The sequence below is a fragment of the Mirounga angustirostris genome, unplaced genomic scaffold (assembly GCF_029215605.1).
Source record: "Mirounga angustirostris isolate CCGP_5_RB_7025 unplaced genomic scaffold, mMirAng1.0.hap1 SCAF_4, whole genome shotgun sequence".
NCBI classification, from domain to species: domain Eukaryota; kingdom Metazoa; phylum Chordata; class Mammalia; order Carnivora; family Phocidae; genus Mirounga; species Mirounga angustirostris.
In genome coordinates this window covers 135047047-135061002 of record NW_026991712.1, presented here as the reverse complement: position 1 = coordinate 135061002, position 13956 = coordinate 135047047, and the positions used below count along the sequence as shown (strand labels likewise).

The 13956-nt window shown below is 45.9% G+C and overlaps 2 protein-coding genes across 10 annotated transcripts in view; both read right to left on the bottom strand.

Moving 5' to 3' along the window:
* GNG12 (G protein subunit gamma 12) overlaps positions 1 to 4514 on the bottom strand; it is a 128853-nt gene extending 124339 nt beyond the window's left edge. For 2 of the 9 annotated variants that reach the window (XM_064588990.1, XM_045897438.3), the window contains exon 1: positions 4080 to 4510. The gene's annotated coding sequence lies outside the window, so the exon portion shown is untranslated. Of the gene's footprint in view, positions 1 to 4048 lie in introns of all 9 variants that reach the window. The other 7 variants (XR_010410907.1, XM_064588991.1, XM_045897437.3 and 4 more) reach the window with 7 other exon arrangements.
* Positions 4515 to 10976: 6462 nt separating this feature from the next.
* LOC123858332 (26S proteasome non-ATPase regulatory subunit 4-like) lies at positions 10977 to 12159 on the bottom strand. Its single transcript, XM_054512367.2, is given in 2 exon segments — positions 10977 to 12037; positions 12039 to 12159. Coding segments are annotated over 2 exon segments (852 nt in total). The 5' UTR covers positions 12122 to 12159; the 3' UTR covers positions 10977 to 11268.
* Between the last annotated feature and the right edge of the window lie 1797 nt (positions 12160 to 13956).

Genomic DNA, 13956 nt, shown 5'->3' with positions numbered 1-13956 from the left:
GAATCCTACCATCCACTGGTCTATATTTTCTTCTAAACTGTCCTTCATCTGCATAAACTTTTTTTTGACCTAGCTATAATTGTTAATAATGCACTGTAACTATGCACACTGCCCTTCCCATACTTAACCTATCGTAACATAGAATTCCATGGATTACTGTTCTATTTTTTAAGCTTCTAATAAGAAAGGGAAATGGGATTGAGATCTAGGAGAATTAATCTGTTGAACAAATTAACGTAGCAATCCATTTCACATTTAAAAAAAATGCATTGAAAATTGCCTAATTATATTCTCTTACTTTGTAAGCATTGTTTGGCAGGACTTTTTAAATTACTGAACTTTTTTAGATTTGGGGGAAACATTAAAATTTCCTATAGTTGTTTTCCTTGTTACAAAAGTAATACAGGCTCATTATATAATATTTAGATAGAGAAAATCTCAGGAAGTAATAATTTAACATTAATATTTGCTGAACACAATGTGCCAGTCACTGGTTCTAAATGCTTTAGACAGATTAACTCATTTATCCCACACAACACCTCGTGGAAGCAGAAAGATATGAAGCAACTTGCCCACACTCTTACACACCTAGAAGCATAAGCCAGGAATCCATCACTATGCTATGATGTTCTAGGAATGAAAAGAATCAATAATTTATTCAATCAAGTCCTTCACTGCTTCAGCATATAATGTCCTAGGCAAGGAACGATTCGTAATAACATTGTACCCTTTACAATTATTTAAAGATATCATAAAGCACCATTTCTGCATCCCTGTGGGACAATGAGTAAAATAGGAAGTCATCTGTTACAGGAACTACCATTCCAATCAGTCCAATCGTACGTACCTGATATGTGTCAAGGAAGAAACAACAGGTGCTTGAAAGGATTTGTTTTAAAGACAGAAGCATTTTGTAAGTTTTGAAATTGATTCAATAATGTGATGAGTAGAGTCCTTGAATCAGCTGAGCACTCACTCATTCTCACAAAAGTTTAGAACCAGTCACGACACTTTTATAAAACATTTACAAAATGCTCCCAATTGGTCCTAAACACTTCTGATGGCTTATCTGTAGGCACTGAACATCAGTACATGAAAAAATAACTAGAAACCCTTGAGTAACATTTTTTCATACTTTAATTAAAAATCATACTTGGTTAAAGATAAATATTTCTGCTCCTGGTTTAATTTCCTACCCAGGCCAATAAACACAACTTTTAAAAATATAAACTCTCTTTAAATTTAAAATATGATTAATGAAATGTTTCTGACTGCCTGGCTCTAAAAATATTATATGACTATAACTTCAGCACTAAAAGCCTATTAAAGCTATCAATCCATTAATCATAATTATGCATAGCACTGTGGTAGAAACATGGCACACATATGTCCACAGGTATTTTATACCTCTAGATAGATAGCTCTATCTATAAAATAAGGTATCTTCTTTGGAATTTAAAATAGCTCTATCTAGCATTTCCAGAAGGCTTAAGCTGCCATCTTGTAATTTATCCAACAGCCTGCCACTGGAGTAAGCTAGAGAAGTAAAATATCCAATCGTGTTGAACATTAACTGTGTGTCAGGTGCCGTCAAAGTGTTTTGCAAAGATTGTTTCATATATTTTCATATAAACCCTTGAGATAGAGACCACTATCACCCCCCTTTACCAATCAGCCTGAAAAGATTAAATAACTAATACTCCCATCCAGGTCTGTCTAAACCGAAACTCATACTCCAAACCACTGATGATAAACTGCTTCTCTTCCAAATCAGGCCTCAAAAAAATCTGACTTCCGCAATTTACCTCCCTAAATTAAGCTTAAGCTGACATACAAAACTTAAAACAAACAAAAAACACCCAATATAAATCTGACCATTTATACAGCAATAAATGATGTGATTCTAAATTTGAAATTTTTAATTTCTTGTCTCAGAGAGATTTCCAACATAAAAAAACAAAATTAATCTTGCATTTGGGAACCATTTCCTCAAGTGTTTTGACTATGAAACTCTCTGCTGTCACAACTTGACAAACCACCCACGTCCTTCAACAAGTGAGGACAACACAAGCCCAACACCACCAATCTCACTGTTAGAGAGTCTCAAATGAGACTGGAGCTTGCTACACAGAAAGACTTATAATATTAATCTTCTCAGTCTCTTGTGAAACAGTTTCACATTTTTATGTATTTCTACACAAATTCAAATGCTGTCTGGGTTCAAGACCTAGCGAATTACCTGGGCTAAACACAGTAAAAATACGACCACATTTTTTTATAAGGTCTAAAAACATAGTTGCTAGACTGCTCAGCATTTTTTTGGACTTAAACCAGGGTTTTATGGTGCTAGTTAACTGTTAGGGAAGCAAAGGGACTAAACATTTGATCCCAGAGTCCTTTTATCACTGAAGAGTCTATAAAATGATTACTTTTAAAAACCACATATGTGAATCATGTTTGCTTACTGAAAAGGGGGCTTATTAATACACACAATTTGGCCTTAAAAAAAAAAAAAAGCTCTTTACTTGAATGTGATTGTTTTGGCAATAGTAAAACCCAACCCCGTCATTCCTGCATCGCCTGCCTTCCTGGTTCTCCTAGGTGAGGGCCGCCATCCTGCGATCGTTTACACCGAGAGCTGAGAAGCACCAGCAATGGTGCAGCGTGGTGACTAGCACTTTAAAAACAAAGCCGAACTCCGCTTTTAAAAGAGAGAACACACAGACACAGCCCTGACTCTGACAACATCCAAAAGATTCATTATAGACAATCCATTCAGACGAAGCTACAACAGCCCCAGGAAATATAAACAGTGTCCACAAAGACAGCAGGGGAGGAAAGGAAAGAACTGATGGGAAGGAAGCTAATCATGTGAAGTTTGTCCAACTCCACAAGGTCTAATAAATTCCCGGTTTGTTTCCACTCGGAGCAGCCATTAAACGTGCCCTGACACGTGGGCGCAGGGGACCTCCCTTCTGTCCGGTTTTTGCCCATTTCCTTCTCCATAACCTTGTTTGTATACAACCACGCCCGGTCAAGGGTGACTACGAGATAACAGGCCTCATCAGTTTCTTCTCTTGGATTCCCAGTTGTCCAAAGTTTCACTCCACAGCGGTGATTTAACAAGAATCACGAGTTCTTCTGCGAAAGTTATGAATGGCTTAAGTTTACAAGACACAAACATAAGGCGAGGGACAAGTGTCAGAGGCCTTTAGTGACAGGGTTTTAAAGGGTTTTAAAATTAGTTTTAATTGATCTGCCCTAGCTAAAATTAAGGGGGGGGGGAGTCACCCTGATCCACGTAATAAGGGTCCCGACAATGCTTTAAAAAAAAAAAAGATTCACGCAAGACTCGCGTCTGAGCCTCGACCTCCCCATACCACCTGCCAATACAGTCTCGAGGCCACTCACTGCTGGGGGGTCCCTCGCGGGACTTGTGAGCTGGGCTCTCCTCTCTGCCCCGCTACTGCCCCGCTAGACCCAGCGGCGAGCGGGTTCCAGGGCTGCTCGCCCGCCCGCTAGTCCCAAGAAAGAGCGGAAGAAAGTAGGGAAGAGGGGCGTGGCGCCCCGGTCGCCCCCAGATGCCTGCCCGCCTCCAGAGCCTGGCACCACCAAAAGGAAGGGCTGGGGACAGGGAGCCTCCCAACCCCAATCGGGCGCGGGGCGCACGGCCGCGGGCCGGCGAGGACGCGGGCGAGCTGCGAGACCTTTCCTGCCGCTACCGCCCCATCCCAGCGGCCGGGTCCCCAGCCCTAGCCCCGCGGGGCCCCCGCTCTCCTCAGCCGCCGCCCGTCGAGGGCGAGCGCGCAGTCCGCCTCCCGGTGTCGGCGTCCCTCGCCCGCGCTCCCTCCCCCATCCCCTTCTCCGGCGCCCAGAGCCCCGACCAGTCCCCGCCCTCCGGGACACTCTTCCCTCCCTCCTTCCTTCCTTCCTCCCTTTCCTTCCTCCCTCCATCTCGCTTCCCAGCACCGGGAACTCGGAGGCGGCCTCCGAATTGGCCGGCCGACGCCCCGCGCTGCGCCCCTGTGCCCGCGGGGACCAGACTCGCCACCTGCGCCCGCCGCTCGGTGCCCACTCGCCTGCCGGTGCGCTCCCCCCGCCACTGCCGCCGCCGCCGGGGACTCGGTCTCTAAGGGCTCCTGGAGACGGCTCCGACCTCTCCTCCTGCTTCTCCGGGCGCCGGCTCCGCCTCGCTCGGGGTAGGCGGGGCGCACAGCCCGACGGGCGGGGCGGCGGCGGCCCCGGACTCCTTCCTCCGGCCCTGGCCCTCCCTCCGGCCCAGGCGCCCTGGCTGTTCTGGGCTTCGGCCGCCGAACCCGTGTCGTGTCCCGCCCGCCAAAGGGGAGAGGTCGGGAGCTGTAGAGCTCCACAAACGTCTGGCCGCCTTGGTCATCCCCATTTTCCTTTCCCCAAATTCATGGAGGCCCCGGAGTTCAAGGACTCTGGGGCCCCCCACTTCACAGGACCCTCCACCCGGCGGCTCTGACTCCTCCAAAGTCTCCTTCGCATGCGAAAGCCTCGCTAACCCCTATGCCAACCGTCCCCTGGGCCGCGAATGTGAGCGCTGCCAACCCCCTACACAAAAGTTAGGCTCTGCTCCAGGAATTTCTTAAGAAAACAGTCACAGTAAAATTTAAAGGGCTCTGGGGCCATGGGGAGATTTTGTTTCCCAGAAAATGGAGATAAAACTGCGGATTGTTGAATTTGAAGTGCATGCACCCATCACGAGCTTCTCCATCTCTCCCCCAGGAAATTTGTGCTTCCAAATGCCCAATACCTGGCAGAGTTCTGCATAACGAATTAATTGGATTTGGTTCGTCTTCTCTGAATGGATTCAGGGTCAGGTAGTCTGAAGAGCCCCTTCCGTTTACACAGAGTTCAAACTATTCATACAAACAGCCATTCAAGGAACATTCACTGAGCACTTGCTGTGTGCCAAGCATTGCACTAAAGGTGATGGAGAGACACAAAGATGACTCAGACAAGGCGCTCAGCCTCAAAAAGTCCAGAAAGAGTCAAAAAGACGGATGTGCAGAAACCTTACCACTCAGCAGACTTCCCGCTTATCCCCAGGTATCTGCTTTCTTGTTTGACAGGGTGAAGACAAAAGAGAAGGTGAGGCCAAACTAGGTCACTTGGAACCAGTGTGGGCCGAGTCCATGCTTGAAATGGAGTCTGGTGGCATTGATGAGGGATGTCTGTGTGTTGTTTCACCAACTGAAGAGAAGTGAGGCCCAGGAAAGCTTGCAGCCAAGGACTGCGGTTAGGCTGTCATCTTTACTCTTACTTTCCTCTCCACCCCTACTCAAGTATCCTTCCCAGTGAAATAATTTGACGAGGTTGCAAGAGGGATACTGTAGGTAGAGGCAGTGGTTGGATGCCTTGCCCGGAGAGTGTGGTCGGAGACACCCGCATCTCATTGACAGAGTACCACCCTCAGCAGCTGGATTTTTTTTGTCTGTAGGAGGGACAGCCGGAGGTGCCTGGGAATTAGTGTTCCCCTCCCCCACCCCGCCCTTTCACCAGGGACTGAGGAGAATGCAGGTATAAATACCACAGTCCTGGCGTGCCCAGCTGGACGGCTCCAGTGTGGCTCCTCTCTGCTGTCCACAGAGCTCCCTATGAGATTGGGCCAAAGTCCCTCCCCTCTTCTATGGGATTTTGCTTGATAACACATTCTTGCTGGCCCTTCTCACCCTTCTAGGTCCCACTCCCTTACCAACCAGTGTTTCCTGGGAACTCATTCTAATCAGGGCCAACTATGTGATTTGCAGGGCCCCGTGCAAGATAAAGAAAAATGTTCCTAACTTATCAAGAATTTCCAGCTGGCAACAGCAGAGTATTAGACCAAGTATCAGGTCCTGTGTTTCTGCACAGATGTGCATGACTCTGTAGATGGCACATCTGTGAAGCCGGTCTGGAAGCTAATAAAATCACTTTCACTTGAGTCTTCATCGCAAGGTCTGCTTCCGGGGAATCCCCAGTTAAGATAACTGTTAAAGTGAAAAATCAGCCCATCCTGTGCTAGCATAATCACCTTATAGAATATACTAGTAGTCAGCATCCCACAGCTTGGGAGGCTGCCCCTGGTAGGAGGGCTTAGGTCAAGTTGTATGTAATAGGAGCTTGAGCCATCAAAAGAGGGAAAACAGTTGAGAATGGTTTAGGTTCACAAGATGATGGGGCAGGAAGTCTGGGTTTTAGTCCCATTCTGAGGATACACACAAAGTGTTAACTGGGGTGGTGTTTTAGATTGAGTTTCAAGTAAGAAACACCTTACTTGAAGTTTAATTGGCAAGTAGTTAAAAAGTTACACCTCACTTGTAAGGAAGTGAGGTTGGCAGGATTGGGCAGAGGGAGAAGCTGCCTCTCAATGTGGTTACAGCTGGGCCTAGAGCCCAGAGGGTACTGGAGTTGGGCGGCTCTTCAGAATTAAACCAGACTGAGTCCAGGGAAGAGGGCCTTTGTAATCTCCCTATCCGGCATTCCTAGGAAGAGGTGTAGCCATAGGCCAAGCAGTTCCTTGAGCGCAATGCCTGCTGATGGGCACAGCTGGGGATGGTCAGGAAGAGATGTGTCAGCGCTGAGCAGAGGATCTGGGAGAAACTCCACAGTATCACTCCAGGCAGATGATCTCTGAGATCTCACTTGGGCTTATAGTCAGTCATGATAGGAATACACAGCCCAGCCCAGGAGGGCCTGACCCCTCGGTCTTCCATGTGGCACCTGGACAGTTTTTAATTGCATTTAACCTTTCTCATACTATAAACCTATTTAATTTCCTATTTTTTTCCTTCAGACTTTTAATTTTAATTTTTCAATTTTTTTTAAAGATTTATTATTTTTTTTAGAGAGAGAGAGATAAAGTGCAGGGGGGAGGGGCAGAGGGAGATGGAGAGAGAAACTCAAGCATACTCCACACTGAGTGCGGAGCCTAACATGGGGCTTGATCTCATGACCCTGAGAAACCAAAAGTCAGTCGCTTAACCGACTGCGCCACCCAGGCACCCCTTTTTATTTTAAGTAGGTTCCCCACCCAACATGCGGCTTGAACTCATGACCCTGAGATCAAGAGTCACATGCTCTGTGGACTGAGCCAGCCCGGTGCCCCTCCTTCAAAAAAACTCTTTTTTTCCTCCCCTTTCTATGTTCTGGCCCAACTATTTTCTACCCCTCCAATGGCACTAGAGACAAACAAATAAATACAAATAAATAAAGCAATTTTGCCTTAGAGTTGCAGTGTAGTAATGTAAAATATACTTTATGAAATGAAGCTTTTGGGATTAAGTCCTGACTTTGCCACTAACAAATTGTGTGAATTTGGGGCACTTAACCTTACTGGGCATTTGCTTGTCTTTAAAATAAAGAGATTGTAAAATAATAAAATAAAATAAAATAAAATAAAAAGAGATTATAAGAGAATGGTCTCCAAGGTCCCAATTCTATGGAAATTAATGTTTTTAGAAGACACGGTTTTCTCGTGGGACACCTGGGTGGCTCAGTTGGTTAAGGTTAAGTGACCGACTCTTGGACTCTTGATTTCCCTCAGGTCAATATCTCAGGGTCCTGGGATCGAGCCTGCCTTGAGTTCCATCTCAGTGCAGAGTCTGCCTGTCCCTCTCTCTCTCTCCCTGTTCCTCCCCCACACACACACATAACTGCTGACAAGGCACAGTTTCTCTCTCTCTCTCTCAAATAAATAAATAAATAAAATCTTTTAAAAAAAAGAGACAGAGATGGTTTTCTCTGCTATATAATCCCTCATGAATCAAGCAAGAGAAATGTTTTTATAACTCAGAACAACTGATTTTTAAAATTAGTTGCAATTCATAGGTGAAGCACTACTTCTATGAACATTGCTATTCAGTATTCAATAACAACACCCTAACGGAAGCATCAGTCAGAAAGAGATGGGTGAAGGAAGACGAAAAAAAATGGGGCAAATCGGTCAGTCTGTGGGTGATGAGGTCTCCACAGACTTTGCAACAGTTTTTCTGGAATATCAGATTTGCTCCCTAAGAATTTTGTTTGTCCTGTTGCACCTGGCCACACTCCGCCTGAACCTGCCCTAGAAGTTATGCAGAGCTACCTCCTTTTGAATAGGTTACCTGGGTAAGTGTTTCACAAACTGGTTTTTCTGCTCAGTCAGAGGCTGCCATCTTCCCATGTAGAAGTTAGGTTAGGGAGAAGCACCCACAGTCTTGGAAATTCCCAAGTAACGCGTTGAAACGTGTATCGCCACAGGCAGGAGCTATGACCAAAACTGTGGGTACAGATCAGTAGGCAATTCAACAGAGTTCCATCCTCAAGTGGGTGGAAGCCTTCGGAGGCCTGGGTGGGAGTGGCCCAAAGTTGAGGCAGTAACTTCTGTTAGTTGATTACTAACTCAAAATGAGCTTTCTGGATTACTATAGGGCTAGACCCTCTAGCTTGGGAAAGTGGAAGTCTTCAGACACGGTTGCCTAGGAGTCAAATACCTGGGCTCAAAAGTTAGCAAAATTCCCATCAGTGGAGGGTTTCAACCCGTGGGCCATTAGGAAATAGAGATGCAGAGGCTATGGGGAAACCAACCCAAATGTCCAGGAAAGATACGGTACTGCTTTCTAAAGCATCCTGTGAAGAGATGTAGATCTAAACATATTCACATGAGAAGATGCCCTGAACATATTTTTGAGCATAGCAAGCAGGTTATAGAAGAGCATGCATAGAATTTCCCACTCACATATAAAGAAGCACACACATACACACACATGTGCATCCAAATCAGTGTATCTGCAATGATGTTTGGCAAAATGTTAACAGGGCTTTTCTTTTGTTTTAATATTTTATTTATTCATTTGGCAGAGAGAGCACAAGCAGGGGGCGCGGCAGGCAGAGGGAGAAGCCGTCCTCCCACTGAGCAGGGAGCCCAACGCTGGGGCTTGATCCCAGGAGGTGCCCTTTTCCTGGGATCATGACCGGAGCTGAAGGCAGATGCTTAACGACTAAGCCACCCAGGCGCCCCTGAACAGGGCCTTTTTTTTCAGGGTGGGGGAATTTCAGGTAACCTACGTTTCTAAATATTGCATACATTTTCTTTCTTTCTTTCTTTTTCTTTCTCTTTCTTTCTTTCTTTCTTGCTTTCTTTCTTTCTTGCTTTCTTGCTTTCTTCTTTCTTTCTTTCTTCTTTCTTTCTTTCTTTCTTTCTTTCTTTCTTTCTTTCTTTCTTTCTTTCTTTCTTTCTTTCTTTCTTTCTTCTTTCTTTCTTTTTCTTCCTTCCTGCCTTCCTTTTTTTTACAGTGAATGCGTAGCTTCTCTATGAATAATGTGGGTGGTTTGCATATTATAAATGTGTCTTTTTTTTTTTCATATTATAAAAAGAAGAAGAAAGGCATTGTGTAGACCAGGTTGTGACAAAACATTACAGCCAGAGGCCCAGACCACCAGCCATCTGTTTTGGTAAATAAAGTTTTATTGGAATACAACCACACCCATTCATTTATCTATTGTCTTTGGCTACTTTTGCTTTCAAGAATAGAGTGGAATGTTGTGGCAGAGACCTTAGGGTTCACGAAGCCTAAAATATTTATCTGCCTCGTTAGAGAGGTATAGACAGGTGGACTAGAAAATGTCTTCAGTGTGGCAAATTGTAGCCTAGATTTTACTAATTCTTCAGATTCCAATGCATCTGAATTTTCTATTTTAAAAGAGTATAATCTGTGTAATGTAAAGTACCTTCCAGTCCTGAGTAGTGATTGTAATAACACAGCAAAGTGACATGACCTGTATTGGGGTGGTTAGTATCTGTGTCTTCCCCCTCCTCCTCCCCTTCTTCCCTTATTCTTTTCCGACTCCCCCTTTTCTCTACCTGCTCCTCCTGTTCTCTTCCCCCTCCAGCTCTTCCATTTCCTTCTCATTTTCTCAGTGAAATAAGGTCACACCCTCTTCTCCATTTTGCCCTCAAATGCTATTCCAGCGGAGAGAGGAGGAGGACTGAGGTTCTTCTTTGCTTCTGGCATGGGTATCTCCAAGACAGAATGATTGAAGAAGTCCTGGACGAAATAAATTATTCTTGGGGAGGAGGAGTGAGGTCCCAATGAATCAACCCAGACCCGGAGGAAAAACAGCCAGCAGAGCTGTGGAGGAGAGGAGGGTGTGAGGCTCCCGGGCGGGCGGGGGAAAGCTGGGAATTGAATGGGGCAAATTCCCTCTCTTCCCTCATTCCTCTGTCACACTCTACTCCAGTTTTCCTGAAAGCCTCCCATCCCACACAATCCATCCAGCCTCCAGGCTCACAGAGGAAGTTTGCGAGCTTTCTCCTCCACGTTCAGTGGTACCCAGCATCCCTGCTCTCACTTACAGAAACCACGGGAGCGAGAGGAAGTAATGGCAGTCTGAGCAATGCCAGGCCCTTGCTCATTTCTAGAACTCGGCCAGAAGAGCTGGATGTTGGCTCTCATGTGGAATGTCCTTAGATGCTAAGTAATTAAATTGTGCAACAGAAGTCTTCTCTTTGCCAACCACTCACCCCAGACCTTCCCTGAAGAAAATAGAAGGCCCCTGCAGAGTCTGAAAGGGAAGCAGCCTGGTAGACGATGATTAGATTATCCATCCATCTATAGCCTACACCACTGGGTTTTGACTCAGACGCAGTCAACTCTGTGGACCTGGGAGCTAAGTTGTGATGGGAATGGAAGTATTTTTCTCTGGCACCTGATAACAGACCTGTTAATTTCATTTAGCTTTAGATTCTGGTGAGACTGGAAAATACCAAGCCTGCAACCTCTGTGACTCCAATTTACACTTCATGGTTCTCAGAATATCTAAAATGGTTTTCGGGATGCAGGGGAATCTCAGAAAATGCGATTAAAATAACTTTTTTCTTTTTTTCTTTTTTTTTTTTAAAAACAAAAGTTGCCAAGCTTTATTCAGGTTGTCCAGGTTACAGATAACGGATCTAACCCTACATCCCGCCCATGCTATGCAGCCTCCTGAGCACCTCAGCCACCCCTGCGCCCAGTCTCATTTCTTGTCCTCCTCCTTCTTGTCCTTCTTGCCATCCCTGTTGGCCTGCGAGGCCAGGGACCCCATGGCATTTCGAATAGCTTCATTGTCGGGATCCACGCCTGGAAGGTTCTCCAGGACACTCTGAAGGAACTCGGGGTCCTGCGTCACATCATAATCCTCCTCCTCCTCGGCGGGCTCAGATGTGTCCATGGCGGAACTGGCATTGATGTCAGCTGATTCTGCCTGGCCAAACTCTGCACCCTGCAGGGACACCTGCATGGCCTAGGCAATCTGCTCCTCCTCCGTCATACTGCTTAGGTCAGGGAGCCCTGTGCGGCCAAACTCCTGCTGGCTGATGGTCATCTTCAGCGGAGCATTGTCTGAGCCTTCAGCCCCAGCTGTAGCGATCCCCACCTCAGCCGCGGAGGCTGCAGCTGCCCGCCGGGCCTCCTCCTCCTGCCACTGCCACTGCTCTTCCATAGAGACACGGAGGGCCAGGGCCAGCTCAGGATCAGCACTGGGATCCACTCTGAATTCAAAGTCACTGGCACCAAAACCTAGCATGGCACCGCCTTCACCAGCCAGAATCGGAGAACTGATGAGGGCGTCGGCCAAGCTGGGCCCAGGGGGCACTGTCACCAGATGGGAACCAGTTCCATCTTTGCCACTCAGTGTGTTTACAAAGGCTGTCAGCTTTTCTGTGTTCACCTCCTCTTCCCCAAAATTGATAATGTCAACATTTACCTTTTCCTTCTTGAGACGTTTAGCCAGTTTCACCAGATCCTTCTCGTTGTCCTCCATGGGGCTTCCCACAAAGGCAATGATGCGCGTCTTGTGATTCTTGCCCTGTCGGTGCGTCAGGGCCAGATGGGCCACACGGATGCCAGGGCAGAAGGTGATCTTGCCCCTGGGTTGGACAGTGTGGAGCTTGGAAAGAATGCGGCCGGTGTCAGGGGTGAGTGTGGTCAGCACTTCGCAGCCATTGGCCAGTGTGATGAGGCCCACATTGTTCTCAGGGTTGCTGCGGGTCTTAGAGTGACAGACTATGTTGAGCCTGCAGCCGGGTGGGTAAGAAGTCCCCATTCCGTATGTACTCACTGTTGTCCACGCAAATCATAGTGCTTTCCAACACCATCTTGCCACCTTCCTCCCTCCCCGACTGGTTCTTCTAGACTGCCTAACAACAACTCGTTCCATTGACCCACTTTTTTCTTTTTTTTAGTGTTTCAGTATTGCTCTAGAAGTATTGAGAGAATAATACCAACAATAATGCCAGGATCCTGGCATTATTACTGGTATTATTCTATTATCTCAGTATTTCTAAAAATAGAAATATGGACTATTTTTGTCTTAAGACTACCCTGAGAATTACATGCCACATTAAAATTTTGAATATAATAAAGATGCATTCATTTAAAGAGTGTTCTGATCACATTCCTCTCATGTTTTAAACCCTTCCCTGGTGTCTTTTGTTATTTCCCTATTTCCTGGGTTACTAGGAAGGTTGGACGTCTTGAATGGTTCCACTACCGATTTGGGCATGGATCTACTTCCAGAGGCCTCTGATGGATTGTGCTAGATATTTTTGTATTCCTATAAATAGCCTTGAGTTTTGTTCTGGAATATAGTTAAGTTACTTGGAAACAGATTTATCCTTTTAGGTCTTGCTTTTAAGATTTATCCAACAAGATTAGAGCAGTTATCACTCTAGAGCTAATTTTTCCCCTACTGAAGCAAGACCTTAATGTCTACCCAACGCTCCATAAGGCTTGAGGTTTCCCAGTCTGGCTGGTAGGAAGAGGCACCATTCCTGGCCCTGTGTGAGCATCTGGCACTGTTACCTCTAATTCTTACAGATGGTTCTTTCCCTGGCCCTGGGTGGTTGCTTCATCTGCATGCGTTCCCCATTACTCATTATTCCCATCATATGCATCATCATCGTCAAGGGGACTTTCTGCTGGTCTCTAGGTTCTCTTTCTGTTCAGCTCTCTTTCTGGTGCTCCGTCCTGTGAGTCCTAGCTGCCTTGACCTCCCTGAACTCCCACCCCCACCTTCTCAACTCAGGGGGCCCACCAGACTCTTCCTTAATTCCCTGCTCTCTGCTGTGCCTAGAAATTTCCTCAAGACAGGACACCGGGAGACTTTCTTCCCTCATTTTTTTTTTTTTTAAATATCTCAGGGATCACTGTCCTCTTGTCACCTGAAGTACAGTGTTTTGCAAACTGTTGTTTCAGATATTTTGTCTGTGTTTGGGTTGTTTCAGGTGGGAAGATAAACCAGTTCCTTTACCCCATCCTGACTGTAAGCAGCTGTCTCCCCTGTCACTCTAAACCATGCCTTAATCTTCTTTCCACTTAATCATTATCTAACACTGTTTTGTACGTTTCCTTTTTTATATGGTCTATCTCCCTCAGCAGGCTGTAAGCTCCCTGAAGGCATGTCTGTTTGGTTTACTGTTACATCCTCGGCTCCTACAGCATCACATAACAGGGCTCAAGAAATGTTGAAGGAATGAATGAAAGCTAACCGGGACCGGATCATGGGAGGTTCTGAATGCCAAGCAAGGAAATTAAACAAGTTTTGTTGAGAGCAGAGGCTGTTATTCTGGGGCTAGATGGACATATGCCAAATTCTATTCATTTGCAATTTGAGGACATTGTGGGGTACAATGCTGGCAACTTCAGTCAAGCTACTCTGTAAATCTGCCAAAGCTTTTGGTAGATTAGGTCACATTTTTTGAATCGGCTTGGAATTCAGGAACCTGGCAGTAATAATGAATCTTGCCTTTGACCCTGCCTCTTAATCTGATTGGCCCTAAGCCCTTTACAAGTATTAATTATGTTTCACAGTCCGGTTGCCACCCTGACCTCTTTTCTTAGACTGGTAACACTGGGACCAATGTTCAGCACTCCTGCCCCATAATAGCATGCTTACTCCTCCTACTTAAAAGAGAAAGCTTATCTTTATTAA